The sequence below is a fragment of the Chelonoidis abingdonii genome, chromosome 1, assembly GCF_003597395.2.
Source record: "Chelonoidis abingdonii isolate Lonesome George chromosome 1, CheloAbing_2.0, whole genome shotgun sequence".
Classification (NCBI taxonomy): domain Eukaryota; kingdom Metazoa; phylum Chordata; order Testudines; family Testudinidae; genus Chelonoidis; species Chelonoidis abingdonii.
The window spans coordinates 314,916,519-314,943,307 of NC_133769.1; the positions used below are offsets into that span (position 1 = coordinate 314,916,519).

The 26,789-nt window shown below is 40.4% G+C and overlaps 1 protein-coding gene across 5 annotated transcripts; it reads left to right on the plus strand.

Moving 5' to 3' along the window:
- CDADC1 (cytidine and dCMP deaminase domain containing 1) lies at positions 1-26,789 on the plus strand. 5 transcript variants are annotated; one of them, XM_075061600.1, is made up of 10 exons: positions 20-238; positions 7,814-7,908; positions 10,796-10,837; positions 10,936-10,973; positions 11,948-12,526; positions 16,661-16,710; positions 18,308-18,474; positions 18,995-19,184; positions 20,414-20,465; positions 22,739-26,789. In XM_075061600.1, the coding sequence occupies exons 4-10, from the start codon at positions 10,961-10,963 to the stop codon at positions 22,810-22,812; spliced, it is 1,125 nt and encodes a 374-aa protein (XP_074917701.1). In that variant the 5' UTR covers positions 20-238; positions 7,814-7,908; positions 10,796-10,837; positions 10,936-10,960; the 3' UTR covers positions 22,813-26,789. The 5 variants fall into 5 exon arrangements, with proteins under 5 accessions (XP_032621221.1, XP_074917701.1, XP_032621223.1 ...); XM_032765330.2 differs by having other exon boundaries at positions 1-238; positions 10,796-10,973; XM_032765332.2 differs by lacking the exon at positions 20-238 and adding an exon at positions 354-373 and having other exon boundaries at positions 10,796-10,973.

Below are 26,789 nucleotides of genomic sequence, written 5' to 3' on the forward strand. Positions count from 1 at the left end.
AGCTTCATGATGACGTAAAGATGCTGACGCAAGAGCTTGCGCCGCGCTAGCTCGTTGACGGGGGTTTGTTGCCACAGCAGTTATGTGGGGCGGAGCTGAGTCGCCGGTGCCGCTCGAGCCGCTAACGGGCGGCTGAGGCCAGCGAGACCGATGCAAAGTGCGGAGGGTCCGGGCGATGGACAAGTGGCGGCAGGGCGGAGAGTCAGCACCGCGGGCACCCAGACCGACAGCGTGTCAGGTGAGCGCCCCTCCCCCACCCCCAGACCGACAGCGTGTCAGGTGAGCGCCCCTCCCCCACCCCGACAGCGTGCCGGGTGAGCGCCCCTGCACCTGGGATCGCCCCTTCCCCACTCCCAGACCGACAGCGTGTCAGGTGAGCGCCCCTGCACCTGGGATCGCCCCTCCCCCACACCCAGACCGACAGCGTGCCGGGTGAGTGCCCCTCAGTGTCCTTTCTGCTGGGACTGCCCCACCCCTAGTCCCGGACCGACAGCATGTCAGGTGAGAGCTTCTCTGTTGTGTATCCCCAGAGGACAGCCTGCCCTCGATACCCAGGTTGACAGATAAGTGGGATCTTTCCATGCCTCCAGGACTGAGCCTGGCAGCAGATCCGGCAAGAGTCCCCTTCTATCCCATTTACCTGCCCTCCCCAAACTGGAACCTACTCCCCAGCTCCTTGGTGTCCTCCATCACTAGAAGTTGATCAGTTAGGGTTGTGTGTCTTTCTAACAGATGTGCTGTAGTCAGTGGTGAAAGTAAAGCGGTGCGGTCTGATATGGCGTACTGGTAAAAAGTGGCTGCCGGTACTGGCCGCTGCCCCTGCGACCTTACTTTAACTTTGTTGCCACTTTTGCGCCCCCACCCCCTGTCGTTGAGACTTCCGAGTCCCTAGCAGCAACGTTTTATCGTCCCTGCCACTTTTGCCCCTGCCCCCCCCCCCGGCTGCCAGTGTGGGGGACAAAAGGACTAGCTGCCCCAGGGCCAACAATTTAAAAGGGCCCAGGGCTCCGGCTGCTGCTACAGTAGTGGCAGCAACATCTGGAGCCCTGGGCCCTTTAAATCACCGCTGGAGCCCTGGGTGGCATGGGCCAGGCAGCCTGGAAGGGCTGGCTAGGGGATGCTGACCCTCAGCCCTTATGGGGGGTGGGGGCAGAGCCAGCCCCACCCCCACCCCTTCCGGGTCCCCTGTACTGGTAAGTTTTTCAATTTTACTTTCACCCATGGCTGTAGTTCAAACAGCAGTTTTAGGCTTGATAGAGAAATCATTGGGTGAGGTTCTTGGCTTGTGTTAAGCAGGTCACTCTAGTGGTCCTTAAAATCTATGACTACAGTGGAGGAGGCTCCCCCAGCTGGGACATGGACAGCATGTTAACTGAGTCCCATTTTCAAAAAGCTTACTGTTCAATATGTAAATACATAGAAGACAGAAGAATACCCTGGAAAACAAGATCTGTGGATGACTGTGTTCTCTCTTTCCCTCCACTCCCTTATCTCTTCGCCATCTTTTCTAATTATAATCTCATTTTAGTTTACGCTATGGTAAAATCTTTTCTAGGTAACTGATCCTAATTTGTTATTGCAAGAGCTTTAAGTGTAGGAGTATATATTCTCACATATGTTAGCGGATCTTCCTTTGTAGTTCTTTTTTTACATGATAAATACACTTAAATTATTTTATGATTAGAAATGTCACTTAGCCATCTATTATCTTTTGAGACACTCATTAGGGAGTTTGTAAGTCTATTTCTGCCTGCTGACTGCTCCTCTGGCAGGATGGCTCAGAGATTTTTCCCATCATTCTTCTTGAAGTTTTCCTAGCATTACTAACTATGGGTGTTTCCCACTAAATTTTATTTTTATGGTTTCCTGCTAAGCCAGTACTACTTACTTGAGTTTGAAATCTAGTTTTATTTTTTTCCTTGTATTGTATGTCTTAACTGGGTTTTATGGCCTGTGTACTTAATTATGAAATGTTCCTTTTCTTAAAAGTAACACTGTTGGAATTATTATTAATACAGGATATTACCATGACACCAATTCAATCATAAATGCCTTTATTAAATCCAAAGACCAAATGATACCTGAACACTTACTCTAGCCATGTGTGAAAATCTAAATATGCCTTTATATGCCTATAACATATGCCTTTATATGCCTATATGTTATAGGCATGATTCACCTATAACAGGGCCCAAATAGAGGTTTTGCAAAATAACCTTGCAAGAGTATTATGAAATTCTAACTGAAACTAATTTTGATTGGCTTCAAATTTTCCCTTACAGGGTTTGTGACTCAAACGTAGCAGGGGGAGTAAGGTGTATGTGCAGACTGCCCATGAATACCACACTAATGCTGCCTGAGCACCATGGGAGCTAAAGATGGTGCTGCTAAAGCTCTGCTTAAGAAGAGAACCAGTCTCCCTTCTGCTTGAATTTCTCCCAGAAACCCAGTCCTTAGGATGGGTATAGATGGGAAGAAAACTTTCTGTCCAGCCTTGGTTCTCTTTCAGCTAGTGTAAACCCTGGGAATTGAATAACAAGCATTTGTTTTCCCTGCTGATGAGTGATACCGAAATGAAGGATAGTGTTACTTCCTGGATGACATTTTATGTGACTCAAAGCTTGGCTTCTATCATTCCTAAGACTAATATTCTAGCCAGGAATTGCCCTTTGACACTGCTTTTGCTGAATCTTGTAGTGGGGATGAGATCAGCATCCTCAGGATTATTTGGGAGGATGATGGTGCTTTGATACACCTGCAAAGTTCACTTTCAATAAATATACATTGGCAGCAGTTACAAAAAAAAAAAGTGGTTTGATTTTTCAAAGGTTCTGAACTCTTGCAAAAAAGGAAGGAGGAGGATCCGGGGAACTACAGGCTAGTCAGCCTCACCTCAGTCCCTGGAAAAATCATGCAGCAGGTCCTCAAGGAATCAGTTCTGAAGCGCTTCGAGGAGAAGAAAGTGATCAGGAACAGTCAGCATAGTTTCACCAAGGGCGAGTCATGCCTGACTAATCTAATTGCCTTCCATGATGAGGTAACTGGCTCTGTGGATGAGGAGAAAGCAGTGGACATGTTATTCCTTGATTTTAGCAAAGTTTTTGATACCTTCTCCCACAGTATTCTTGTCAGCAAGTTAAAGAACTATGGGCTGGATGAACAAATTATAAGATGGATAGAAAGCTGGCTAGATCATCAGGCTCAGTGGGTAGTGATCAATGACTCCATGTCTAGCTGGCAGCTGGTATCAAACGGAGTGGCCCAAGGGTCAGACTTGGTGCTGGTTTTGTTCAATATCTTCATTAATGATCTGGAGGATGGCGTGGACTGCACCCTCAGCAAGTTTCCAGATGACACTAAACTGGGAGGAGTGGTAGATGCTGGAGGGTAGGGATAGCATACAGAGGGACCTAGACAAATTAGAGGATTGGGCCAAAAGAAATCTGATGAGGTTCAACAAGGACAAGTGCAGAGTCCTACACTTAGGATGGAAGAATCTCATGCACTGCTACAGACTAGGGACCGAGTGGCTAGGTGGCAGTTCTGCAGAAAAGGCCTAGGGATTACAGTGGAAGGAAGCTGATATGAGTCAAGAGTGTGCCCTTATTGCCAAGAAGACTAACAGCATTTTGGCTGTATACGTAAGGGCAATTCCAGCAGATTGAGAGACGTGATCATTCCCCTCTATTCGGCATGGTGAGGCTCATCTGGAGTAGTGTGTCCAGTTTTGGGCCCCACCACTATAAGAAAGATGGGAAATATGGAAAGAGTCCAGCGGAAGGCAACAACAATGATGGGGGCTGGAGCACATGACTTATGAGGAGAGGCTGGAACTGGGATTGTTAGTCTGCAGAAGAGAAGAATGAGGAGGAATTGATAGCTGCTTTCAAACTACCTGAAAGGGGTTCCAAGAGGATGATCTAGACTGTTCTCAGTGGTACTGATGACAGAACAAGGAGTAATGGTCTCAAGTTGCAGTGGGGGAGGTTTAGGTTGGATATTAGGAAAAGCATTTTCATTAGAAGGGTGGTGAAGCTCTGGAAGGCGTTACCTAAGGTGGTGATGGAACTCCTTCCTTAAAGGTTTTTTAAGGTCAGGCTTGACAAAGCCTTGGCTGGATGATTTAGTTGGAGATTGGTCCTGCTTTGTGCAGGAGGTTGGACTGATGACCTCCTGAAGTCCTTCCAACCCTGATATTCTATGATTCAAACTGACATTAACTTAGGTGGGTTGCAGTGTTCAGCACCTCTGAAAATCAGGTCACAATATGTTTAAGGTCCAGCTTAAACAGATATTTGGAATTGCATTTCAAACATGTAATACAACTATCCATGTGCTGCACAGTTTTGTTTACCATCTATAAGGAATATATATGATCTGACCACAAGAGGGCTCTGAAATTCATAAATGCAATAGAAATATAATTAATGGATAAAACTCTACAAGCCAAAATACATGAAGAGTAGACCTATTGGAACTGTTTTGTTTTTCTTTTTGAAAATGTGAGAACAGGAATTTCCTCACACTTTTATATATTTCATAACAATTGGAGTCCCTCAGGATCAGTTTTGGGGTCCACTTCTGTTCAATATTTTCATTTAATGATTTAGATAATGGCATAGAGAGTATGCTTATAATTGCATATGATACCAAGCTGGAAGAGGTCAAAAATACTTTGGAGGATAGGATTAAATCCAAAATGATCTGGACAAAATGGAGAAACGGTCTGAAGTAAATAGGATAAAATTCATAAGACCAATGCAAAGTACTCCATTTAGGAAGGAACAATCAGTTGCACACATACAAAATAGAATGAGTACCTAGGATGAAGTACTGCAGAAAGGGATCTGGAGGTCATAGTGGATCACAGGCTAAATATGAGTCAACAATGTAACACTGTTGCAAAAAAAGTGAACATTATTCTGGGATGTATTAGCAGGAGTATTGTAAGCAAGACATTAGAAGTAATTATTCTGCTCTACTCTGTGCTGATTAGGCCTCAACTGGAGTATTGTATCCAGTTATGGGCACCACATTTCAGGAAAGATTTGGACAAATTGGAGAGAGTCCAGAGAAGATCAACAAAAATGATTAAAGGTCTAGAAAACATGACCTGTGAGGGAAGATTGAAAAAATGGGGTTTGTTTAGTCTGGAAAAGAGAAGACTGAGAAGGGACATGATAACAGTTTTCAGGTACGTAAAAGGTTATCATGAGGAAGAGGGAGAAAAATTGTTCTTTTGAACCTTTGAGGATAGGACAAGAAGCAGTGGGCTTAAATTGCAGTAATGGCAGGTTAGGTTGGACATTAGGAGAAACTTACTAACTGTCGGGATGGTTAAGCACTGAAATAAATTGCCTAGGAAGGTTGTGGAATCTCCATCATTGGGGAATTTTAAGAGCAGGTTAGACAAACACCTGTCAGCAATGGTCTAGATTATATAGTCCTGCCATGAGTGCAGGGACTAGACTAAATGACCTCTCAAGGTCCCTTCCAGTCCTATGATTCTGTGATTGTTGCTGTAATGTGCACACATTACTTATGTTTGCATTGATTCTAATTAGCTGTGATGTAATTTGTGATTCTTCTGTGGAGAGAACTCTAGAAATAAACTGTTGTTTAAAAGGTCAGTTATATTGGATTGTATGCAAACACATTTCTTTACCTACTTGTCTCTCTATCTGGATTCACATAACAGCACCCATCGCTACAGTATCCAAATGCCCACATTCTTCCTCTACCCCCTGCCCCGAGATAATCAACATAAAAATAGGCCACTGGTCTAGTTGTTCTTCCTACTTTCCCTGAGACAGTTAGGGTTGTTTTTAAAATAAATAAATACAAATTCCCTTTTCTATCCCTTCTTGCTTTCATTTTTTTCACCTTCCTTCCCATAGGTGTTAAAAAAGATGGGAGAAAGGATTGAGCCTTGTGGGACTTCACAGATGACTGACTGCTCTGAAGCATAGAGGAGCATTTACTCATCACAGCTTTCCAAGCATCCCTAAAGGAGGGAATGGAAGCATATCAGAGCTATTGTTTCTGAGGCAAAATAGTAGTATTCTGTGCCAACTGTGTAAATGCTATAGACCAGGGGTAGGCAACCTATGGCACACATGACGAAGGCGGCACGCAAGCTGATTTTCAGTGGCACTCACACTGTCCAGGTCCTGGCCACCAATCTGGAGCGCTCTGCATTTTAAATGAAGTGTCTTAAACGTTAAAAACCTTATTTACTTTACATACAACAATAGTTTAGTTATAGATTATAGACTTCTAAAAAGAGACCTTCTAAAAACATTACAATGCATTACTGGCACGCGAAACCTTCAATTAGAATGTATAAATGAAGACTCGGCACGCCACTTCTGAAATGTTGCCGACCCCTGCTATAGACAGTCCCAAGATATCCTCCTGTCTGTGTATAGGGGGAGGACATCCATCAGCACTACCAGAACTGTATGTTTCAAGACCAGGTCTGGATATTGAATAGAAGGAGTCCCAGATATTGGTGGTGGATAGATGTGTTTGGGGGTGACTCTTTCCTAATTTCATGGTTATCTTGATCAGAAATTGAATATTCCACACCAGGCTGTAGTTTGTAAGATCTGCTAGACCCAAAAATGGTTTCTTGAGAATTGACCAAACTGTGTGGTACATTTTACTAGTTTCATTGGTGGTGGTGGTGATGGTAACAAGTCTGTTACCCAAGAGCACCTAGCAACTTCGCTATCTTTCACCACTTGTTAAAGGCATGTGTCTGACTCACAGGAGGTGACTCAGATTTCTTTCAGCACATTAAATGTGCATTTCTCCATGAATGTGCCAAATTCAGTGGGACTCAATGTATGGTTGCTGCTTTCCCCTCACAAGTGGGATGACTTCTGTGAAAAGTGTGTTACCAGTTCCTCACATTATACACAGCTGGGTAGACAATGCAATTTGTGTTCCAGAAAAGTCCTGTGTAGTGGGATTTACCATGGCAATAATAGAAGCAAAAGATCCGCTAGGCTCTACCATGGCTGGTGTAGAATTTCTAGGAAATCTTTGTAGTTTATTTGCATCTGATCATATTTTCTGCCAAAATTTGTTTCATTTCCTTCTTGCTTAATTTGATGGAAATATCAGAAAGCATGGTGATCTGTGGGGCTGGTGTTGGGGAGAGATGAATGTAGGCACTATTATTACTAGTGGCCATCGTGTGGTTATAATGCCTCACTAGCTCTTCCATTGCTTGATCTACAGGACTAGGGAAAGTTTTCATGGTAGATGCTTAAAGTAATGTTTAGGTCATTAAAAGTGTGAAGGAATTCTTTATTTTAAAAACAAAAGTCACAGTTTGGCTTGTTCTTTGCTTTTCAGTTTTGGTAATAAAATTAGGAGAAATCACTGACTTTGTTTTCACTTTCAAGATCATACTGTTGCAGTGTTTGAATTTTAAATTCTGCATATTTATTTTACTGTTTTTACTTATATTAATGGAACAATTTCTTTATTTATTACAGTTGTATTTGAATTACATGTGTGTAAATTTAGAAAAATTATATATTGAGTACATGCTAGTGTAAAACAACTTACCACATTTTCTGTAGAGGAAACATCAATATTAGTCATTGGCTTTATAATGCTTGTTTTTACAAAATTTAATTTGGGGGCCAAATTTAAGCTACACTACCGTCCAGTGTGTATTAAGCAAGGTATTCCATCTTTTTCTACCTACACTATAGAACACCAGTTATGAGTCTTAGTCATTAAAGCAATACATGATCTTTATCAGTTAATATTTATCTTTCATCTTTTTTTCTGATGACAGGTCAAACACCAAGGCTTTCCAAAGTCAATCTTTTCACTTTGTTCAGTCTCTTGATGGAACTGTTTCCCCCAGTTGAACAGCAAAACAAATCGCAGGTAAAATATATTGCTTGCAGTTTAGTTGTCCTTCCTGAATAAGATGCTAACACTTCGTCTGTGAATACACTTAACCAGACTATTGTGTGTTATCATTTACACATATAATAAATACTTTCCAGGTACTTTTTAAAAGTACAAAAATTGTATTGATTGTATTTCTGACCATTTTTTCTTCTGTAATAAATGGCAGGAGGAATAAAAGCAGAACCTGAGAGCAAAAATTGAAGAATGCTATCTATTCACCATCTAAACTTAAATGTAGTTACATACTTTTGTTTATATCCAAACCTTGTTCAAACAATAAGATCATTGTAAATGGTCTTCTGTCTAAGGTACTATAAATGGTATAGCATAAAAGAATTGAGATGTCCTACATACTACAATAGATAAGTAATTCCAGTCAGCAACATTAACTTTGGTCGTATGATCTCAAAAGAGGCTTGGTATTTGCTGACAGATATTAAATTAGAAAGATAGGAATGCAGTTATAAATGTGACAGAATGGTGGCCCAGATCTAAAAAATTGGGCTGAAATGCTAAAGAATCTCTTGAGACTGGTGGTTCCCTGTATTTTTCAGCACATGTTCTGATGTGTTGCCATGTGATGATTTCTTGAACTGTCTATACCTTACTCAGATGTTAAGAGGGTGTGTGCTGATGTAGTGTTATGGAAAACATTATGATTTTGTTTTGGAGTCTACATCCATGGATTTTCCTGTAGTCCACCAAGCTGGCCAATGGTTCACTCAATTGGGGCTTAAAAACATGGATCCTATCGACAGAGCAGACTCTTCTTTAAAACACAAACCTTCTTATATAGTTATAGGAAACTGTCGTTTAAAAACCAAACTCTTGAGTGAATAGTAGATGCATGGAGCCATTTGAAATGTCCATTGCACCTTTTTAAGGCTAGAATATCTGGGTGTTAGTGAAAAGGGTATTTATCTGTGTCAGCTGGTCCCCTGGATAACTGAAAGACAGCGATGCTTCAAATTTGAGGTGTTTTTTGTAAGCACCTTGTTACAGGGTTCTCTCTAAGTGATCCCTTTGGGATCAAGGACTTTATTACTCTTCTGTAAAAATAATTAACTTTTTATACATTGCATACCTATATACCACCTAATGGAGTCAAGATAAATCTTAAGGTACTCCTCTAGTCTAGTGCCAATACTTTCACACAAGTGTAAATGTTTTTTCTTCATTTAAACTGCTTGAAGGGGAAACTTCAATACAGCTCATGTATAAACTAGAACAAGAAAAGGAGGGTAAAATAAAAATTGGTGGTAATTAGAAATCTGACCCAAGCCTCAAAGTTAGGTTCCAAATTTAACTAACTTGCTGTTCTAGGGTATTCAAACCCACTCTTCTGATTCTGCCTATGATAGAGATATGGGCTCCTTATGAAGTTTGAACCCAAAGGCAAACCCAAAGTGACTAGGAGAGGACAGGTGGTAGGCAGCTACATGGGGCTGTACAAAAATCCCAGATATATAACTATCACTAACAATGGAATTTCTTCATAAATCTTAAGCAACTGTAGTCTTTCAGTTCTCACTCTTAGTAGCTGTAACACCATTATGGCCATTATTAGAAAAATTTCATTGGGCTAGGCTGTCTCCTATTTTTCCACAAACACAGATGATCCAGATGTAGCAAATGTTGCCTGCAATGTACAAAGGGAGGATTTGTCTTCCTGATTCCCCAGGAAGCCTCTGTGGAGATTAGCCTGTGCAAATGAGGAGAGGCAGAACTAGTGCTGGAAGTTCAGATGTTCCCTAGCATAACTTCATCCTCAGTCCTGGGAGAGTGAATAAGAGTGTTGAATTCATCAGCATTCTTACATGGAGGGTTCACTGTGCAACAGAGAGGATTCAAGAATGTAGCCAATGACTAGGATTGGAGGCTGTATCCTGGCCTTTCCACACACCTCCCTTGAGCCATGGTTTTAGCTTCTGTGGCTGGAAGGGAGGGAGATGAACCTCACTCAGATGGAATGATTCAAAAGATACTGACTGGAAGTTTGTGGGATGTCCCATCCTCTGTGTGGATTTTCAGGGGATAATCTGCCCCAGAAAAAGACAGTAAGATTTCATGTGTTTTGACTGGAAGTTTGTTATGGGATTTGTTAGATGAGTAGAATGACTAAAAAAGATTAGCATGTACTTCCGAGACCTATAATGAACAGCACTGCCTAAAGGAAATGTAACCAAGAGATGTATCTGCTGATTAATCTCTGAGAGACAAAGTGCATGAGGTACTATCTTTTATTGGACCAGCTTCTGTTGGTGCAAGAGACAAGCTTTCAAGCTACACAGTGTCACAGCTAAATACAAGATGGAACAGATTGTTTAGCATAAGTAGTCCTCCTTGTATTTCGTAGACAATTATAGAATATCAGGGTTGGAAGGGACTTCAGGAGATCATCTAGTCCAACCCCCTGCTCAAAGCAGGACAAATCCCCAGTTTTTTTGTTGTTGTTTTTTTTTTGTTGTTTTTTTTTTTAAACCCAGTTCCCTAAGTGGCACCCTCAAGGATTGAATTCACAACCCTGGGTTTAGTAGGCCAGTGCTCAAACCACTGAGCTATACCTCCCCCCTGTGACACTTCGCATACCTTTCCTAGACCCGAAGAAGAGCTCTGTGCAGCTCAAAAGCTTGTCTCTTTCACCAGTGGAATTTGGTCTGATAAATCCACTTTCTCTCTCCAATATCCTGGGATCATGAAACATGTTTTGACCATCACTGCATTATCATAGCCCAAAATGCAAAGAAGTGCAATGCTGCATGTAGTTAAGTCCGTTCTTTGTGGAACACACTGAGTGAGCTATGGCATCATTATGAACTTTTAATCTGTCACAAAAATTAATAATGTACTTTTTATATAGGTAAAGAAGACTGGCTTGGTCGTAGTGAAAAATATAAAAATGGTTGGTCTACATTGCTCCAGTGCAGACTTACATGCTGGTCAAATTGCTCTGATTAAACATGGATCAAGGCTTAAAAACTGTGATCTTTATTTTTCCAGAAAACCATGTTCAACTTGTTTAAAAATGATTGTAAATGGTAAGTTACAGACTGTAGTATGGAAAGGGTAAACATGTCAATTTAGATGTTTTGCTACTTATGACTGACAGTATACAGAAAACTCATACTCCCTGGGGATTGCCCCAGTTCTGTATGTAAATGTTTACCTCATTGGTTTGCATAGTAAGCCTTGATATTTTCAATAGGGAAAACCAGTAGTAAATGTCTCTATTCTGCAGTTGGTGATTCAGGAAGTGGGACTCTTTCCACTGAGCCAGTAGGCACTCGTGTCTCGAGTACTGTTAGGTGGCAGTACTGTGTTCATTACTTGAACATAAAACTGAGGCCTTGGACCACTGCAAGGGTAGCAGTGTTAACCTGGGAGTCCTGGTTAGTTTTATCCCAGGTAGTTACATTCTGCTTGCCTACCTGTAATTTTCCCAGAAGATCCAATTGCATGCTAAGTATTAACTGCAGCAAAGAGGAATGTGAGTTGGTGTGGAATTCAGATGCAGTTCTTTGAAATTCCTTTTCCATTTAAGATGAAGACCAAGTGCATTTCACAGGTCACATTCTTCGTCTTTGTGTGGTGTGGACTGACTGCGCTGTTCTTCAGCAGCCCTTGCTTTTCACCACCTAGGGCACCAGTATAAGAATCTGTTTTTTTGTTATGCACTGGCAATGTGGTCAGGTGGTACAAGACATAAAAGTAAGGAGTCCCTGCCCTGACGAGCTTACAATCTAGAAAACGGTTAGCTTCAGTGTATTGGAGATGGTGCATCTTGGCCTTTTGGTTGCCAGAACTGTAAAAGTATAATAGAAGCGAAACTAGCTAATCTAAGACACAATAACCCCTTGATGCTGATATTTGCCAGCACATATGATGCTCAAATGCAGTTTGAAGAACACCCACTCCTTGTTGTTAAAAGGGTCAAAATGCAATATTCTATGATAATGTTTTTAACACCAGTGTTTGCACACTTCCTGTTAACCATGTGTATCTTCTGTTTCAGCTGGAGTGAACAGAATTTCTTATTGGCCTGCAGATCCTGAAATAAGTTTGCAGAATGAAGCCTCCAACCCTACCAGTACTGAAGATGCAAAGCTAGATGCCAAAGCAGTAGAAAGATTGAAATCAAATAGTCGAGCTCGTGTGTGTCTCTTGCTTCAGCCTTTAGTATGTGATATGGTGCAGTTTGTAGAGGAAACCACCTACAAGTGTGATTTCATTCAAAAAATTGCAAAAACTCTGTCTGGGTATAACACTGACTTTTATACTGAGTGTAGACAAGAAAAAATAAAGGAGTATGAAAGTTTATTCCTAATTTCAAATGAAGGAATGCACAAGCAAATATTGATGACTATGGGTCTGGAGAACCTCTGCGAAAATCCGTATTTTAGCAATCTTAGGCAAAATATGAAAGATCTTATCCTGCTTTTGGCCACAGTAGCTGCCAGTGTCCCTACCTTCGGCCATTTTGGATTTTATTGTAATGGATCGCAACAGACAAATGACATGCACCATCAAAGTTTGCCCCAAGAAATTGCAAGGCACTGTATGATACAAGCCAGGTTACTGGCGTACCGAACTGGTGAGTTTCTATGTGAATGGGAGAGAAGCCAGTCTTGTGATCATGGGACTGGAAGTCAGGAGCCCTGGTTAAATTTCTGGCAGTGCCAAACACTTCCCATCTGACCGTGAGCAAGGTACTTACCTGCTCTGTGCCTCAGTTCCTACATCTGTAAAGTGGGGGTGCCACTTAGAGTACCTCCCAAGGGGCCTTCATTAATGTTTGTAAAAGGTTTTGAGCTCTTCAGATGGAAGGAGCTTTCACAGTGCAATTCTACACTGGCAAAGCCTCAGCCAGCATGTGCACCCCCTATCTGAAAGATTACGATGTTATATAATTTATTGGAGCCCCTGCAAGATCTTTTATATAGGAACACTAGGTGTCACCTGTTGACAAAAAGGTGATTAGTTGGCATTGTGGTAAGCATGTTATACACACTTAAATAGAAAATAATAGTAAACAGAAATAGAGATGCTCTTCCATATCTGTTCATTACCCACTAGCAGAATATTAGTTAATTTTGTGTAACAGCATTTTCCTGTTCCCATTGTTTAGTAGTGATAGTCACTACACACTTGACAACTGACCATTGGACTTGCAAAGATTCTGGAGTTTGTAGGAAGACAGGATACTTTTTTTTTTTTTTTTTTTGTTACTCTCGGACAGAGCTCAATGAATTGACTTTGACCTCCTTTGGATACAATGATTTCTATATCCCTATTCCTCTAGCTAACTTTAAATGCAGACTTGTGCTATTGCCCAGTTAGGACTAAAATTCCTTTGCACTATTGCAGGCTCTGAGAAAAAAATCGATTCGAATCGTATACATCTATAACCCTCATAGAAGGCTTAAATTGTCGAATTTCACTTACTCTTTTTTGCTCCTATCCTTAAATCTGGTTAAGTTACTATGATTGCCTCACAAGTGTTGGTCTTTTTTTTTCTAATTAATAATTATAATTAGTTGGTTTCGAAAATCATCCAAAATGTTGGTCCTGATAGAATTATTTTTTATCCAACTACTTTAAAAAACTATCAAAATAACAAATGAGTTTCATCGAAAAAATGATGTAATTAATCCTTATATTATGATTCTATCCTTTCTTGGTCTGGCCACATTTAATAAGTATTGAGTGGTCACTCCCCTACTTAGACTACCTCGCAATTAAACTTGTACATCCTGTTTTGTGAAGAGATCTCATCGCATTTAGAATTCTTTCTCTGACACCTATCACATCATTAGTCCCCATGAGTCACTGATGTGATTAAGAAAATCGGTTTGACTGACTCAGATGTTTGGTTTCCTGGAGCAAAGTATGGTTTGTGGGGGTTTTTTTTTTTTTTTTTTTTCCTTCCATCTTTTGTTCTATAGGACAAGGGCGAAAAATAACAGATGGCAGTAGGGTAACTTCTAGAGAGAGCCAAGTACCTAGAGATCTGCACACTTTAGGGTTATTTCATAGTGTGTATGCATTGGTACTAGATAGCCTAAGTGTCTCCTCGGACTTAGAGAATGTTTGTTGGACAAAGGACGCAGGAAAACTTTCTTATATTAAGTCATATCACCTTTAACCTGTGGATCTTTCATCCAGCCTCCTGTTCCTTGCCATTTCTAAGTTTCCTTAGTGTGCAAGAGACCTCGGCATAACTCTTTGGGTTTTTACATAAGATTGGCTTCAAGAAGCACAAACTATTCATTTTTCCTGGTATCATATACCATAAGCCCCTTAACCCTCTACATCCTGCCACCTGCACAGTTGAGAGCCACGAAACATACAGTTTATGCTTTAATGTATTTGTGAAAGTCCTGGAAATGGTGTAACCATCAGAGGTCTTGATAATGTCATAATTAGTGTTATATTAAATAAATGACATGCAAACCCCAGGAAGATCCATGGAGAAGGACATAGATGTCCTGGCTGGCACTATATAATTTTTACGGGAAGGGTATTTCCCATACTTCCTTCTGCAGGTAAACCACTGCTCCCCAAAACCAAGTGCAGCACTGACATAAGCTAGTGTAACCATCTAAATTAATGGGCACTCCACCCATGTACAGGTGGGCAAAATTTGGTTCATTATTCCAGCCTCTCTTCCAGGGAATCTGAGGCAGATTTCTGGTATTTGCATGTAATTGGGCCCAGGAAGGTTTAGAAAGTTCTTTTGTCTAGTTCCTAATTACCCTCGAGGCTTCCGTGCCTCCAGAACAGCAAGAGGAATTCCTTCCAGAAATCTGTCCTTTCTTTCAAGTGACTCTGGTGGCACTTCTACAAAAGCAAAGGAATTCCATTCAATTCGGATCGGTAAATCAGCTCTTCCTACACTTCCAGCACCAATTTTTGAATTGATGAGTGATGTGCATATAGTGGTTTGGGCTTGGGATGCTGTTCAGGTCTGGCATCTGTCTGCATGTTCCTCAATAACTATAAAATAGGGAAATATCTAAGAATGATAGGTATTAGCTAACAGGAACTCTCCATCCCTATGCCCACAGCATATGTGGCACCCATGTGTCTTGTATCCTTTCAACCAACTCTAGAGCCGTAATCAAGAATTTTCTTTAAATTACATATTTTTAAAACTCCTGCTCTAGCTCTCTTACCTCCCTCTGAAAAATTTTATTTATTTAAAGTTCCAATTCTGCCCTCAGTTACAGTTGCAACTTTAAGTCAAAAGAAGCTGCTGGGCGCTAAGCACTTTGAAAACCAAACCATTTATTTAGATGCCTAAACATAGTTTTGTAGCCTGGCTTTATGCTTTTTTTCAAATTGTGCCCTTTGAAAGAATACTCATTTTGAAAAGTTAGGAGGCAGGGTTGGCACAGAATAGAGAGAGAAAAGGATCAAAGTAGGGAGCACATGCCAGGATAAGTTGAGGCAACTCCCTGTAACCTGGCGATGACTCAAGCCTGGGCTGCATAGCCCTTTGGACTCAGTTTTAGACCACAATATGATGACCATCTTATAAACCAGAGAACATCATCCAATTTATCTAAACAAAGAACACTGATTGATTCAGGTAAGGGGGGATATAAAACTTGAGGAAGAAGGTTTACAGCCACAAATTGGTCTTCTGTTTTACCTTTATTAATTGCAGATATTTGTCTGGATAAGTGTTTATTATGTCCAACCCAGCTTGTCCTATTTAGGCCTGCAGTGACATCCTAATCCTATGTTAACTGATATTGAAATAGACCTGTAGCATTAGTTATACCATGTGGTAAAAAGGGGATAAAAGGAAGGAGAACAATTCATGCTGGCTAATATATAGGAATAACTAAGAAAAACGTGTCAATAATTTGTAAGACCTAGTAAAAACATTTCTTTGGCAGGAAAGTCCCCCTGTAAGTGCTGAATTCTGCATGGCACCAAGAACACTGGGAGATAGTTAATTGGAACAGCACTGGTTGAAGCGTTGTGTACTGAATGCCATAATGTTCTTTATCGCCATAGCACACCCCATTTTTAACCAGTTAAAATGCCTCCAGTCAGAAATACCTTGGAAGACTTTCAAATAACTTAAATGAAAGTTCTGTTCAAACTCCTGGATAGTGTGTGAGAGAGCCTACAAAACTCTACTGTACTAGAGCTTGATTCTGTATGTGGCTATTAAAAAAGTTGTCTTTTAAATACACTTTGATTAATTCTTTTTTCTTTTTTAAGTTTCCAAGTGATCTTCTGCCATCCATTAAACTCCTTGGTGCTATGAGCTAGATTCCCAACACAAAGTCCTTTCCTTTGTGTAGGGTGGCCAAAGCCAATAATCACAAAGCACCTAGTGTTTCTAAGTAGCTATCTTCTTAGCACACTTTGCCTTAGTAGTATCTAATAACTGTCAAAAGAGACCCAGTGCTTAATCTCTCCACACTGTAAAGTAATTACATTATTTAGTCAGCTAAGGTGTTGGGAAAAGACACAGGCCTGAGTCAGGAGGGCTGCATTCTGTTCTTGTCTTTGTCATAGACTTGCAAACCTTTGGTAAGTTTCTTGATCTTTCTGTGCCTCATTTTCCCTATCAGCAAAGTGGAGCTAATACCTCTCAATGTGCCATGAGGCGTCATTCATTAATTGTTAGGTAATGCTGTCAGATTTCCAAATGGAAGTTTTCTACAAAAGTGCCTATTACTTATTACTTCTCATACCTTCTATATTTTAGAGGATCACAAAACAGGTGTTGGAGCTGTTATTTGGGCAGAAGGAAAATCTGTGAGTATGGAAAAATTGTCACTTTGTCTCACACTGGCAGTTTGTACTTCAATTTTGCTCAGAATTGACTATATTACTTTGTAAAAGAGAGGTGTTTATGCATTATGTTACTAAAAACTGCATTTTTTTATTCTCTGGTAACTAAATTAACTTTTGGTTGATAATTAGGCTGTCAAGATGGATTAGTATGATTGAGTTGGTAAATGCCACAATGTTTGTGTCTCGCTTCTCATCTGTTAGACTCCATAGTAACAAAACTACGGTCATTCCAGGTGTCCTAGCTACAAAGCTTTGCCAGTACTACTAATCCAGCAACATGTGCTGTTCAACAATGTCACTATTCAGTTCTCCCCTAGAGAAGTCAAAGGGCAACAGTTTACCTGACGAATCCTTGTTTGATGCAACTGTAGTGTTACGCCGCACTGGACTTTTTGCAGCAAATGTCTGGGGAACGTACCTTCTTTGGCTCAGAGTAGGGTTTGAGGGAATGGGAAAATGCCAAAACAAGGCATATACTAATGTGCAGCATTGACTAATAAATGGGAAACCTAGACAAAATGCATTCAGGTACTGAGCTATACTGTTGTGATGCAACAGCAAATAACTATAGCAGTGCTGGATGTATGAGAATGACAGGTTATTTTACTTCTGTGGAAAAGGATCTTAACTAATCATAGATATATCTCTCTGCTGTTTCTCCTGCTTCAGTTTGCTTTCTTGGTTCTAGCTGCTCTTCAGTGGAGCAGTACTTTTTGAGAACCCCATCTATTTAGTGACTAATTAATTTACAGAGCAAAATAAGGACTGGAACCTCAACTTGAGTCACAGAACTTTAGCCTCAGATTTTATGCCTTGGTTCCTCACATGGCACTAGAAAGATAAATGTAGAATGTTATTACTCTCCTTTTCTTTTCATGCCCAGGCATAAACTTCATTGTACTACAGCTCATTTCATAGGTCTCTTCCATCTTTGATTATTCTTACTCTATTAAAAGAGGTAGTGAGTCCTCCTGTAAGTGCAAGATTATTCCATGATGTATTTTCTAGCACTCAGTTTGGATTATTTCGTTCTGGTCATCAGTTGTGCCACAAACTATTCTAACTTCAGCCGCTAACTTCTTTACTATATCAACATGTTTGCCATCTGATAGATCTCCATGCAATGGCCAAATAAAGGCTTTTGCATCTCGAGCTCATCCTGTAGCTACTCTTTCCTCCTCTCACATATTGGCTTAATGACTTAGAGGCAACAAAAAGTATGAATGACTATCAGTCTGCTTACAAAGAGAAGTAGCCAATGAGGATAACTTGCATTATTTATTTTGTTTGTGTTTTATAATGTGACCATCCAGTATCATGGATGGATATGGAGATAGATGGCACTAGATGGTCACATTATAACACAAACAGAAAAATTATATATGAACTCCCACCACTACACACACACAATATACTGCTAGTGAAAGCCCAGCTTTAACTCATAGTTTCTACAACTCAGAATCTGAACACTGAATTAAATATAGGTATATTGGGCAGCACCCTACAGATATTCAAATAGACTGAATATTAAATCAATCTTGATGATTCACTTTTGCAGAGCTGTGATGGAACAGGAGCCATGTATTTTGTGGGCTGTGGTTATAATGCCTTTCCTGTTGGATCTGAATATGCTGATTTTCCACACATGGATGATAAACAAAAAGACAGAGAAATCAGAAAGTTCAGATACATCATACATGCTGAACAGAACGCCTTGACATTCAGGTATATGAATCTAATATCAGAAAAGAAAAAGGCAGTTCAGAGATGAATAACTGATAGATGCAGAGCATGATGTGATTATGAAAGGTGCTATGTACAATCAAACTACACATTTAAACATGATGTAAAATTTGAACATTCACAGATAAAGTAGGTTCTGTGAATTCTTCAAAACTATGAAGGACTTGGCTTAAATTGTTCATTCTTGTGTGATGGGTACTATTAAAACTCAACAGTCACCATCTCTGCCACCTGTCATAACCACATTATTGTCCTGAAATGAAACACTGAAGAACGGTAAATACTGAGTCTTTAACGGTGCTGTGTTTGTCATTCAGATAGCAAATCCTAACAAATGTGTCCTCTTGTTTCCACGTGCTTTGGTAGGAATAACAATCCTGCTCCAAAGAGCAGATTATAATATGATTAACAGAATTTCTTTGCTCACCTACATAAGCCTAAATCACCACCATTCAGAATGGTCATGTTTTTAATTTCAGAATCTTTTTCTGACTACTTTTAGGTGTCAAGAAATAAAACCAGAAGAGAGAAGCATGATTTTTGTGACAAAATGTCCCTGTGATGAATGTGTGCCTTTAATCAAAGGTGCTGGCATCAAGCAAATCTATGTAGGAGATGTCGATGTTGGAAAGAAGAAAGCAGACATATCATACATGAAGTTTCGTGAACTTGAAGGCGTTAGCAAATTTACGGTAAATGATAAAACCTACAGATTTTTTTTTTTAAAAAAGTCTCCAAGTGTACAGGAATATTAGGAGAGCTGTGGAGACAGGGTGTAGAAGTTCTACCGTCATGTTGCCTAATCCTGCTTGGAGCAGAGTTCAAAGAGATGGGACTAAAAATGCCTACATTCTGTCTACACTCGTATTTGCAACATTTCTGTGCTAGTGTGAGACCCGTGATGGGAAAAGTGCTAGTGTAGACAAGCTTTCCGATACAGTTTTTTCAATAGGAGCATTTTGCTATTAATAGGCCGTTTTTAAAAACTCTCCTGCCACTTGACCAGATTCAACAAGCTCAGACAGAATCCTCTCCTGCCTTCGGTAGCTTGGAAGATCAGTTTCCAATATAAATGCTTCCAGGTGCTTCTGGGAGGTTAAAATGGGACCTTCCTAACTATATACAGTCCTGTCTTCAACCCTCCCCACAAAATCTGGGTTTTTGGTAACAGGCTGGGAGCTGAGGAAAATATATATGACACACTCTCCAAGATTCTAATCTTCAGTATTTTGTTATGAGTGCAATTGTCCCCTCTGCTACCATGTGGGGAGGCCAGGGCATGTGCACACGGAGTAGATGTACAGAAGAAAGAGAAGGGCTCTATGGCATACTCCCCTGATCCTTTGGAAGCCCGTCTAAAGGGACAGTATATGGTGCATACTCTGCAAAGTGAAAAGGGGCAGACCAAAGACAGAGCTGGGAGTATCTCCATGGTATCTCCCTACAAAGTTTTCCCTTAAATAAGATTTGCTAACTCGGTTGGTATTTTTGTATGAAGTGACCTCCTCCAAACCCTCCTCTTCATACACTGGGATGGGGTTGGAGGTATCCACTGGAAGGGCCCATTCAAGAACATAGCTCTTGGAGGAGTCACAGTGCATAGCATGGAAGGTGGATCTAGGCGCCTGTTCTGAGGCACTGGGTCTTGCAGGTGTTCAAGATCATGGATGTTGGTGCAACTCTCCCATTCTGGCAGGCAATTCCGCCTCATAAGTGGAAGCTGTGGCCGTACGGTTTTAACAGAGCAGTAGTTTTTTCCTTCAAAATGTGACATGTGAAAAGAAAGTAATCCTTGTTTGTAGTTTTATAGTGTCAGAGGAGCTCACTTCCTTAAAATGAAGTAATGTCCCAAACGTCCTCTTCCTCTCATTCTTTGTTTTTGTCCTCTAGAATAAATGAAACTTTTTTTTCTTTTTCACAGTGGCAACTAAGCCCATCCCACACTGATGTTCATGAGCCCACAGCCAGAGAAAGTAAGTGTTTGTAGTAACAGGTTGTAAGTAATTACATACAAGCAATAAATACAACAGATTTTGAAAACAAACCCTGAATACTTGCAGGGTTATAGCTCACTTTTCAAATTCTGACACACAACATGCCTTTTTAAACTTTCAGCTAGATACTAGTGATGAGTATAAAACCTCTGTATTCATTTAAAAAAAACAAACCTGGTACCCCCCACGCAACATAAATATCCAGTAGTGCTTTATTCAGGTATGTAAGTTATCCATAGTATCCTAGTTTTTGCACTGATGAATCCATCCTATTGGGAGAGTGTTTGGAAAGCCTTCAAGTGACTTGGAGCACAAGTACCAATGACTTCCAGTGAAATGTGGGCTCTGAAGTCACTTAATGCTTTCAAAACTTCAAACCACTGTCCACGTTTTATAAATAAAAAAATTCATCAATACTTTTAATCACTTTTTCTCAGGCAACTCTCATTTCCATTGCATTTAATGGCAGTTGGTCCCCCAATCACTAAATGTGAGCTGTTTCCCACTCCTTCAACCCCAAGCAAGTGTATGTGCCAAGCGAGCTCTCGCTTTCCAAAGACAGGAATTAAGTCAGTGTCATGCTAAGGCCCTTTCTGCACTAGGAGAAATGATTCATTGCAACAAACTAGCATCAACTGTCAGCCCTTGGAATGCCTCTGAATCAGGTTTGGAAATGGTGTAAACAGAGCCAAAATACTTGTAACACACAATGCAGAAGGCATGCTAGATATCTTGTTCCAGCAGGTAACTGGGAACACCTTGACTTAAAGTGCTGAGTCTGCATACTATGTACACAGTTAGGAGTTTCACTGATTGTTTCTGGTCTGTGAGAGGCCACAGAGCACTGACTAAACTCCAGCATGCACTGAGGTCTGTGTGAAATTTGAGATCGATTCTCAGGGGCACTCTCTTCTTTGGTGGTTTGGTCAGGAATTCTGAGGGTATTTCATCAGATATTACATGGGTGTTCGCTAACCACTGCAGAATCCCAATAACTAAACCAGGGGTAGGGAACCTATGGCACGCGTGCCGAAGGCAGCACGCAAGATGATTTTCAGTGGCACTCACACTGCCTGGGTCCTGGCCACTGGTCCAGGGGGCTCTGCATTTTAATTTAATTTTAAATGAAGCTTATTTACTTGACATACAGCAGTAGTTGAGTTATATATTATAGACTTATAGAAAGAGACCTTCTAAAAAAGTTAAAATGTATTACTGGTATACAAAACCTTAAATTAGCGTCAATAAATGAAGACTCAGCACAGCACTTCTGAAAGGTTGCTGATCCCTGAACTAAACTATTTTCAACCCTAGCTGAGGAGGGGTGCATAAGGTCCCAGTGCTTGACAGCTGTTGTCAACAGGTCATTTACCAAATATTAATTCCTTTAATGTGGTGCTCTTGAGTTTTTAACCATCTCCATTCTGGGCCACTCGGTATACTTACCTCCAGGGCTTTGGAGCAGAGCCCGGAGCTGGAGCACAGACCGGTAGGCTTTCGCTCGGAGCTGGAGCGGAGCAGTTCAAAAATTTGCTCCAAATTCCTGCTTACCTCACAATGGTTGTGCTTAAGTGGAGTAAGCTCCTCCATCTGGGGAAAGGTGCTCCCTTATCCTTGCTGAAACTGAATGTGCTATCTCTGTTTTCAGCCCAAGGTATGAGAATCCTAAAGTGCTGTGTGCACACACAATGCTGTGCCTGCATAGAGTGTCTATCTGTCCTAAAGTAGATTAAATATTTTAATTAATTGATTGCAGTTTTAAACCCACTCTAATCTGTAAACAAGTATTCATAGTTGGGAATGTGGCAAAGGCATTGACCTGTGCCTTCCCTGGGAACTTGGAGTACATATGAAAGAAGATCTGTGTAGGCCCTGGATCCAGACTCAGACCCATGTGTTATACCAAATAAAAAAGGATAGACTTTGATCTAGAGCTGTCGACTCCCATCACTGTGTGCTAATGACTATACGAACAGCATGTGCTGGCATGTCACCAGCATTCTTTCAGTGGACCAATAGCTGCATAATTCTCAGTTGCCTGATACTTTATATAGGTATCTCTTAGGGCTTGAGTCTGCTTAATTATCCCCAGAAAGAAGAGGGTGAACTAATATCTGTTACTGGACCCACTTCACCATCTTTTCTCTCTAATATACTGAGACCAACATGGCTACAACAGCACTGATATGGTCACAGTACATTTGAGTGTTTAATGTATATTTAATATTCTTCTAAAACATCTTGTGTTTTAGATGGTGTACAGAAAACACAATCACTAGATGAACAGCAGCACCAGAGCAAGAAGCTCTGCCTTGGAAACCATTGAGCAACTAAGTACGGAACAAGCAAGGTCTCTGGAGATTCTCTATAGCACTTTTATGATCCAGCCTGTTTGTGCTAGCAAATAAGGATGGGTTTTATTTATTGATTTCTTGAAAAAAGATTTTTTAGAATAAGTTTATTTATGATGTCTTAAATGTTTTATAGCATTTTTAATTTAGATGTTTATGAAAAGAATTTCTGGAAAAATGCTGCTTATATCATATACAAAATGAATTTGGTGCCACCACTAAGATTGCTTTGCTGGCTGGTCATTGTTAATAAAAATTCAGATCAGAGGATTGGAAACTAGCTCATTGCTCATAGGACAGAAAAATTTTGGGGGAAAATAGCAAATGGCATCTGCGTGGCTTGCAGGAATGGATTGCCATGCTTCAGGCAATCAGAACACAGCTTTACAGAAATGATAAGGCCTGATTGTTCACGTGTTCTGCTTGTGGAAATACCACAGCATACATGGTTTGTAGACAGTAACTGTCACTGTGTTGCACTAAAGTAGGTTTAATTTTGATTTTCAATCCTCTGGTATGAGGGCTATAAAGTCATTGAATGTCCTCACTAGATAAATGACTCCCAGATAAACCTTAAAGTGTTTTTCATAAATTTCTCTCTACAATAGTAGTAGGAGTTGCTATTCTGTGACAGCATTCTCTTGCATTGACTTTATTTGTTATGGATGCTTTTAAAAATGGACTTCAGTTGAATACTCCTGTATGGAGATCAGTTTGTCACTGTTCTAAAAACTGGAGCTAGCTGACTTCAAATGTGACACACTCTGTCCCTTGTGTACAACACACAGAGAGGCTTGGCTCTTAGGTCACATAGGAAGAATTTTTTAAGACATCATTAACAATATCTTAGCACAGTCATTGTCCTATAGGAAACTCACTGGCTAAATTACCAGATTTCCTTATGTCCCTTGTTAGACAGGAAGACATGAACCAGTGAGACAGAATGGTTTCTCGTAGAGACCAATACTGTACTGATAATTAAAACAAGAAAAAGGAAAGTGTATTAGAAACCAGACTGAACTTACAAACCCATCTCATTAATGGCTCTGAGGTGGCACTGTGTACAGTTACCAAGTGACAGGTGTTTGCACTCTGTCAAAATACAAGGGCATCCTCAATTTTTTTGGTCAGAGGTTAACTCCACCCCCCATCCAAGCTACATTTGCTGATTTTGAACATGACTTGACTGACAGTTGATCCAGATGTCCCAGGAATCCCTCTCCCTTCACTCCCCCATGCCAAGCTCCCAAGTGTAAACTCCTAAAACCTCTCCCTCCTCTATTCCTAGCAAGGTATACAAGTGGCTTCCGCCAAAATGTAACAGCAATTCACTAACTAGTAGCTCCTCTTCCTCCTCGTTCTCCTGCAAACCCAGCAGGAGGGCAGTTTCCCAGGCTGGGAATCCAAACTCGAGTCTGTCTCCCCCATGATGATGTTGATCATGACTAGACCCTGGGGGCAGCTAAGGCTTTTAGAAAAAATGTAATACTGGAAACATAGGTGCTTGTTAAGAGAGAATTTTCTCGCCCAGCAGTAGCACTACGATCTCCACTATAACTACACACATTATACCTGATAAAAACCATGGTATGCTTTAAATAGCAGTGAAACTGCAAAGCAAAGCAAGGCATGCCAGTAATTTCAATACTGTCTGTATCTGCTCTTTTCTGTTACTCGTTTCCAGCTGCCCTGGTGAACTGTAGAATATACAGGACCTTCAACTTTCATTTTTCCTACAACGGCAGCCATATATAGAGTCTCAAATTCTTGGTCTTTCTAAAAAGTTAGCATGCTGGTAGACAGGGCTGACCAGACAGTAGGTTGTTTAGCAGATATCTGTCATGTAACATATCTTTTACTGAGAGGCTTTTGTGTCATTGTTACATGGTTTGGCAGAGGGTCTCAAGTCTTAATCTTCATGGTCTCTGGTTAAAGTCTCTACGTTCTGGTTCTAGATGCGCAGAGTTGCTGCCTGTGTATTCCTGAGATGCAACATGTTGCTGTGATTCCTTATGGGCTTGTGGTGCCTGCTTACTCCTAAATGCTTGGGACCTATGGTCTGGGTAGCCGGTACAGAGCCTTTACAGGAGCTTTTATTCCCTTACATAGATATGTATCTTGAGTCACAATGTAGCCCTCAGTGGAATAGCAGGAGCTGCTGTTTCCCTTCAGCCTGTTTAAATTTCTTTAAAAAAATATTCTGGAAACTGTCTGATGCCAGATGATGTAAGTGTGTTTTGGGTGGAGAACATTCTGCCACTAACATCTGTGTGTTGAGTAATGTCCATGTGATGCTGCAAGTGTCAGTACATTTCAGGATTAAGATGTTTACAGCCTCATTTCATCAGGCCAGACTCTTGGCGAGTGATCCTATTGAAGCCAACTTCATTGTAAATAATGGTGGCAGAATCTAGGGCTTAATGAGAACTTTGAAACCATGCTAAAGAGCTAATTCAACAGTGACGCAGAAGGAAGTCCATGACCTAAAATAACTTGCTTGTCATTGTGCCACTAACTACGTGCACTTTCATGCACTAGGATAAAACAGAGGCCTTGCTCTTGTACCTGGATCTGCACAGATGGATCTCTGTGCCTGCATCTAGCCCCTTTGGCTTCAGGGGGCCTGCACAGATCCAGTTGCAGCATTAGAGCTAAATGAAGACTGCAGAATGTGACCCAAACTGTTAACCCATCTTTAAAGCATACAATGCTGTACTAAAATATGCTGAGAGCAGTAGCAGACCACTATTCCAGTGAAAACAGATTCTCTTTTAAACCATGGGTAGTCAATTTTAAATTAGTCTTGGGACATTCTTTCCCCTTTTGACATTTATTAAATTAATCTTAAGTATCCCTGTGTATTAAAGGGACACTGTCAATGTTAGTACGGTAGACAAAGAAATTTGAACTACCCTTTTCCCTAATCTATTTGCAAACTTCATGTAATTCTTTACATGCATTTTTTTCTGTAGCTAACGATCTGATGTTCCTTCAAGTTTTCTACAGACTTCACAAGTAGCTGAGGATTTATTAGTAACCCTACAATAATAACCTAGTATGTTTATCGGATGACTTATATATTTTTGTAAGTAAACAGATTTTTTGTCTACCATTGAAGCGGCTGTTATAAACTGCAAGGAACAAGGGTCTGATAGTTATCACAGTAGAGGCAAAGAGAAAATGCATCAGAAGATACATTCTTTGACAGTTCTTTTAAAATAAAACTTCAAAGTCTGAATCATAGTGGAGGTTTGTATTTCAGTTCTTTTTAAATTTGAAACCTTTATTTTTGCAAAAATTGCTTTTAAAAAGGGAAATTATTCTGGATTATTTGTACAGATTTTGTTGTGCAGAGGTTGATGGTGACATTTTATAATTGCTTTTAACACAGAGTGTGTGGGGTCTGCATTTCTACAGTGTTCTATCATATTATTGCTACAGCTCAAACTCACCTTCTGAAGCTCTCAAAGTTTTGAAGAGTCTGGTCTTGCACATGTAACTCCATTAAAGTTCTGTGCATAGGACTGGACCCTTACCTTGTCTTGTAGCTACAGTGTGTCCCCAGCTCACTGTGCCTCTCAAATCATGGCCCATTTAGATGCTGCTGTGTGCTTTATCCATTGAAAGATGCAAGGAACACTTTCATGTTTTCTATAGCATTTACTTGAGCATGTATGTGAAGAATTTTCTCTGTCATCCTATGTAAAGATATAACTTTAGCACACCTGCTCTTTAAATTTAAAAATGTTATTTTACATTTTATATTAAAGTGTGAAAATTCTACATATGGGGGTTTTGTTTGGCCTTTTCAGGTCATGGGAGAACAAGGATATTGGAAATGTTAAATATCAGTATCTTGTCTCTGATGTGATGAGAATTACAGAAATGATCATTCTTGGTGTCTGTCTTATAGCAATACATGTTTTTTGGTAATAAATTACTCTGAAGATAA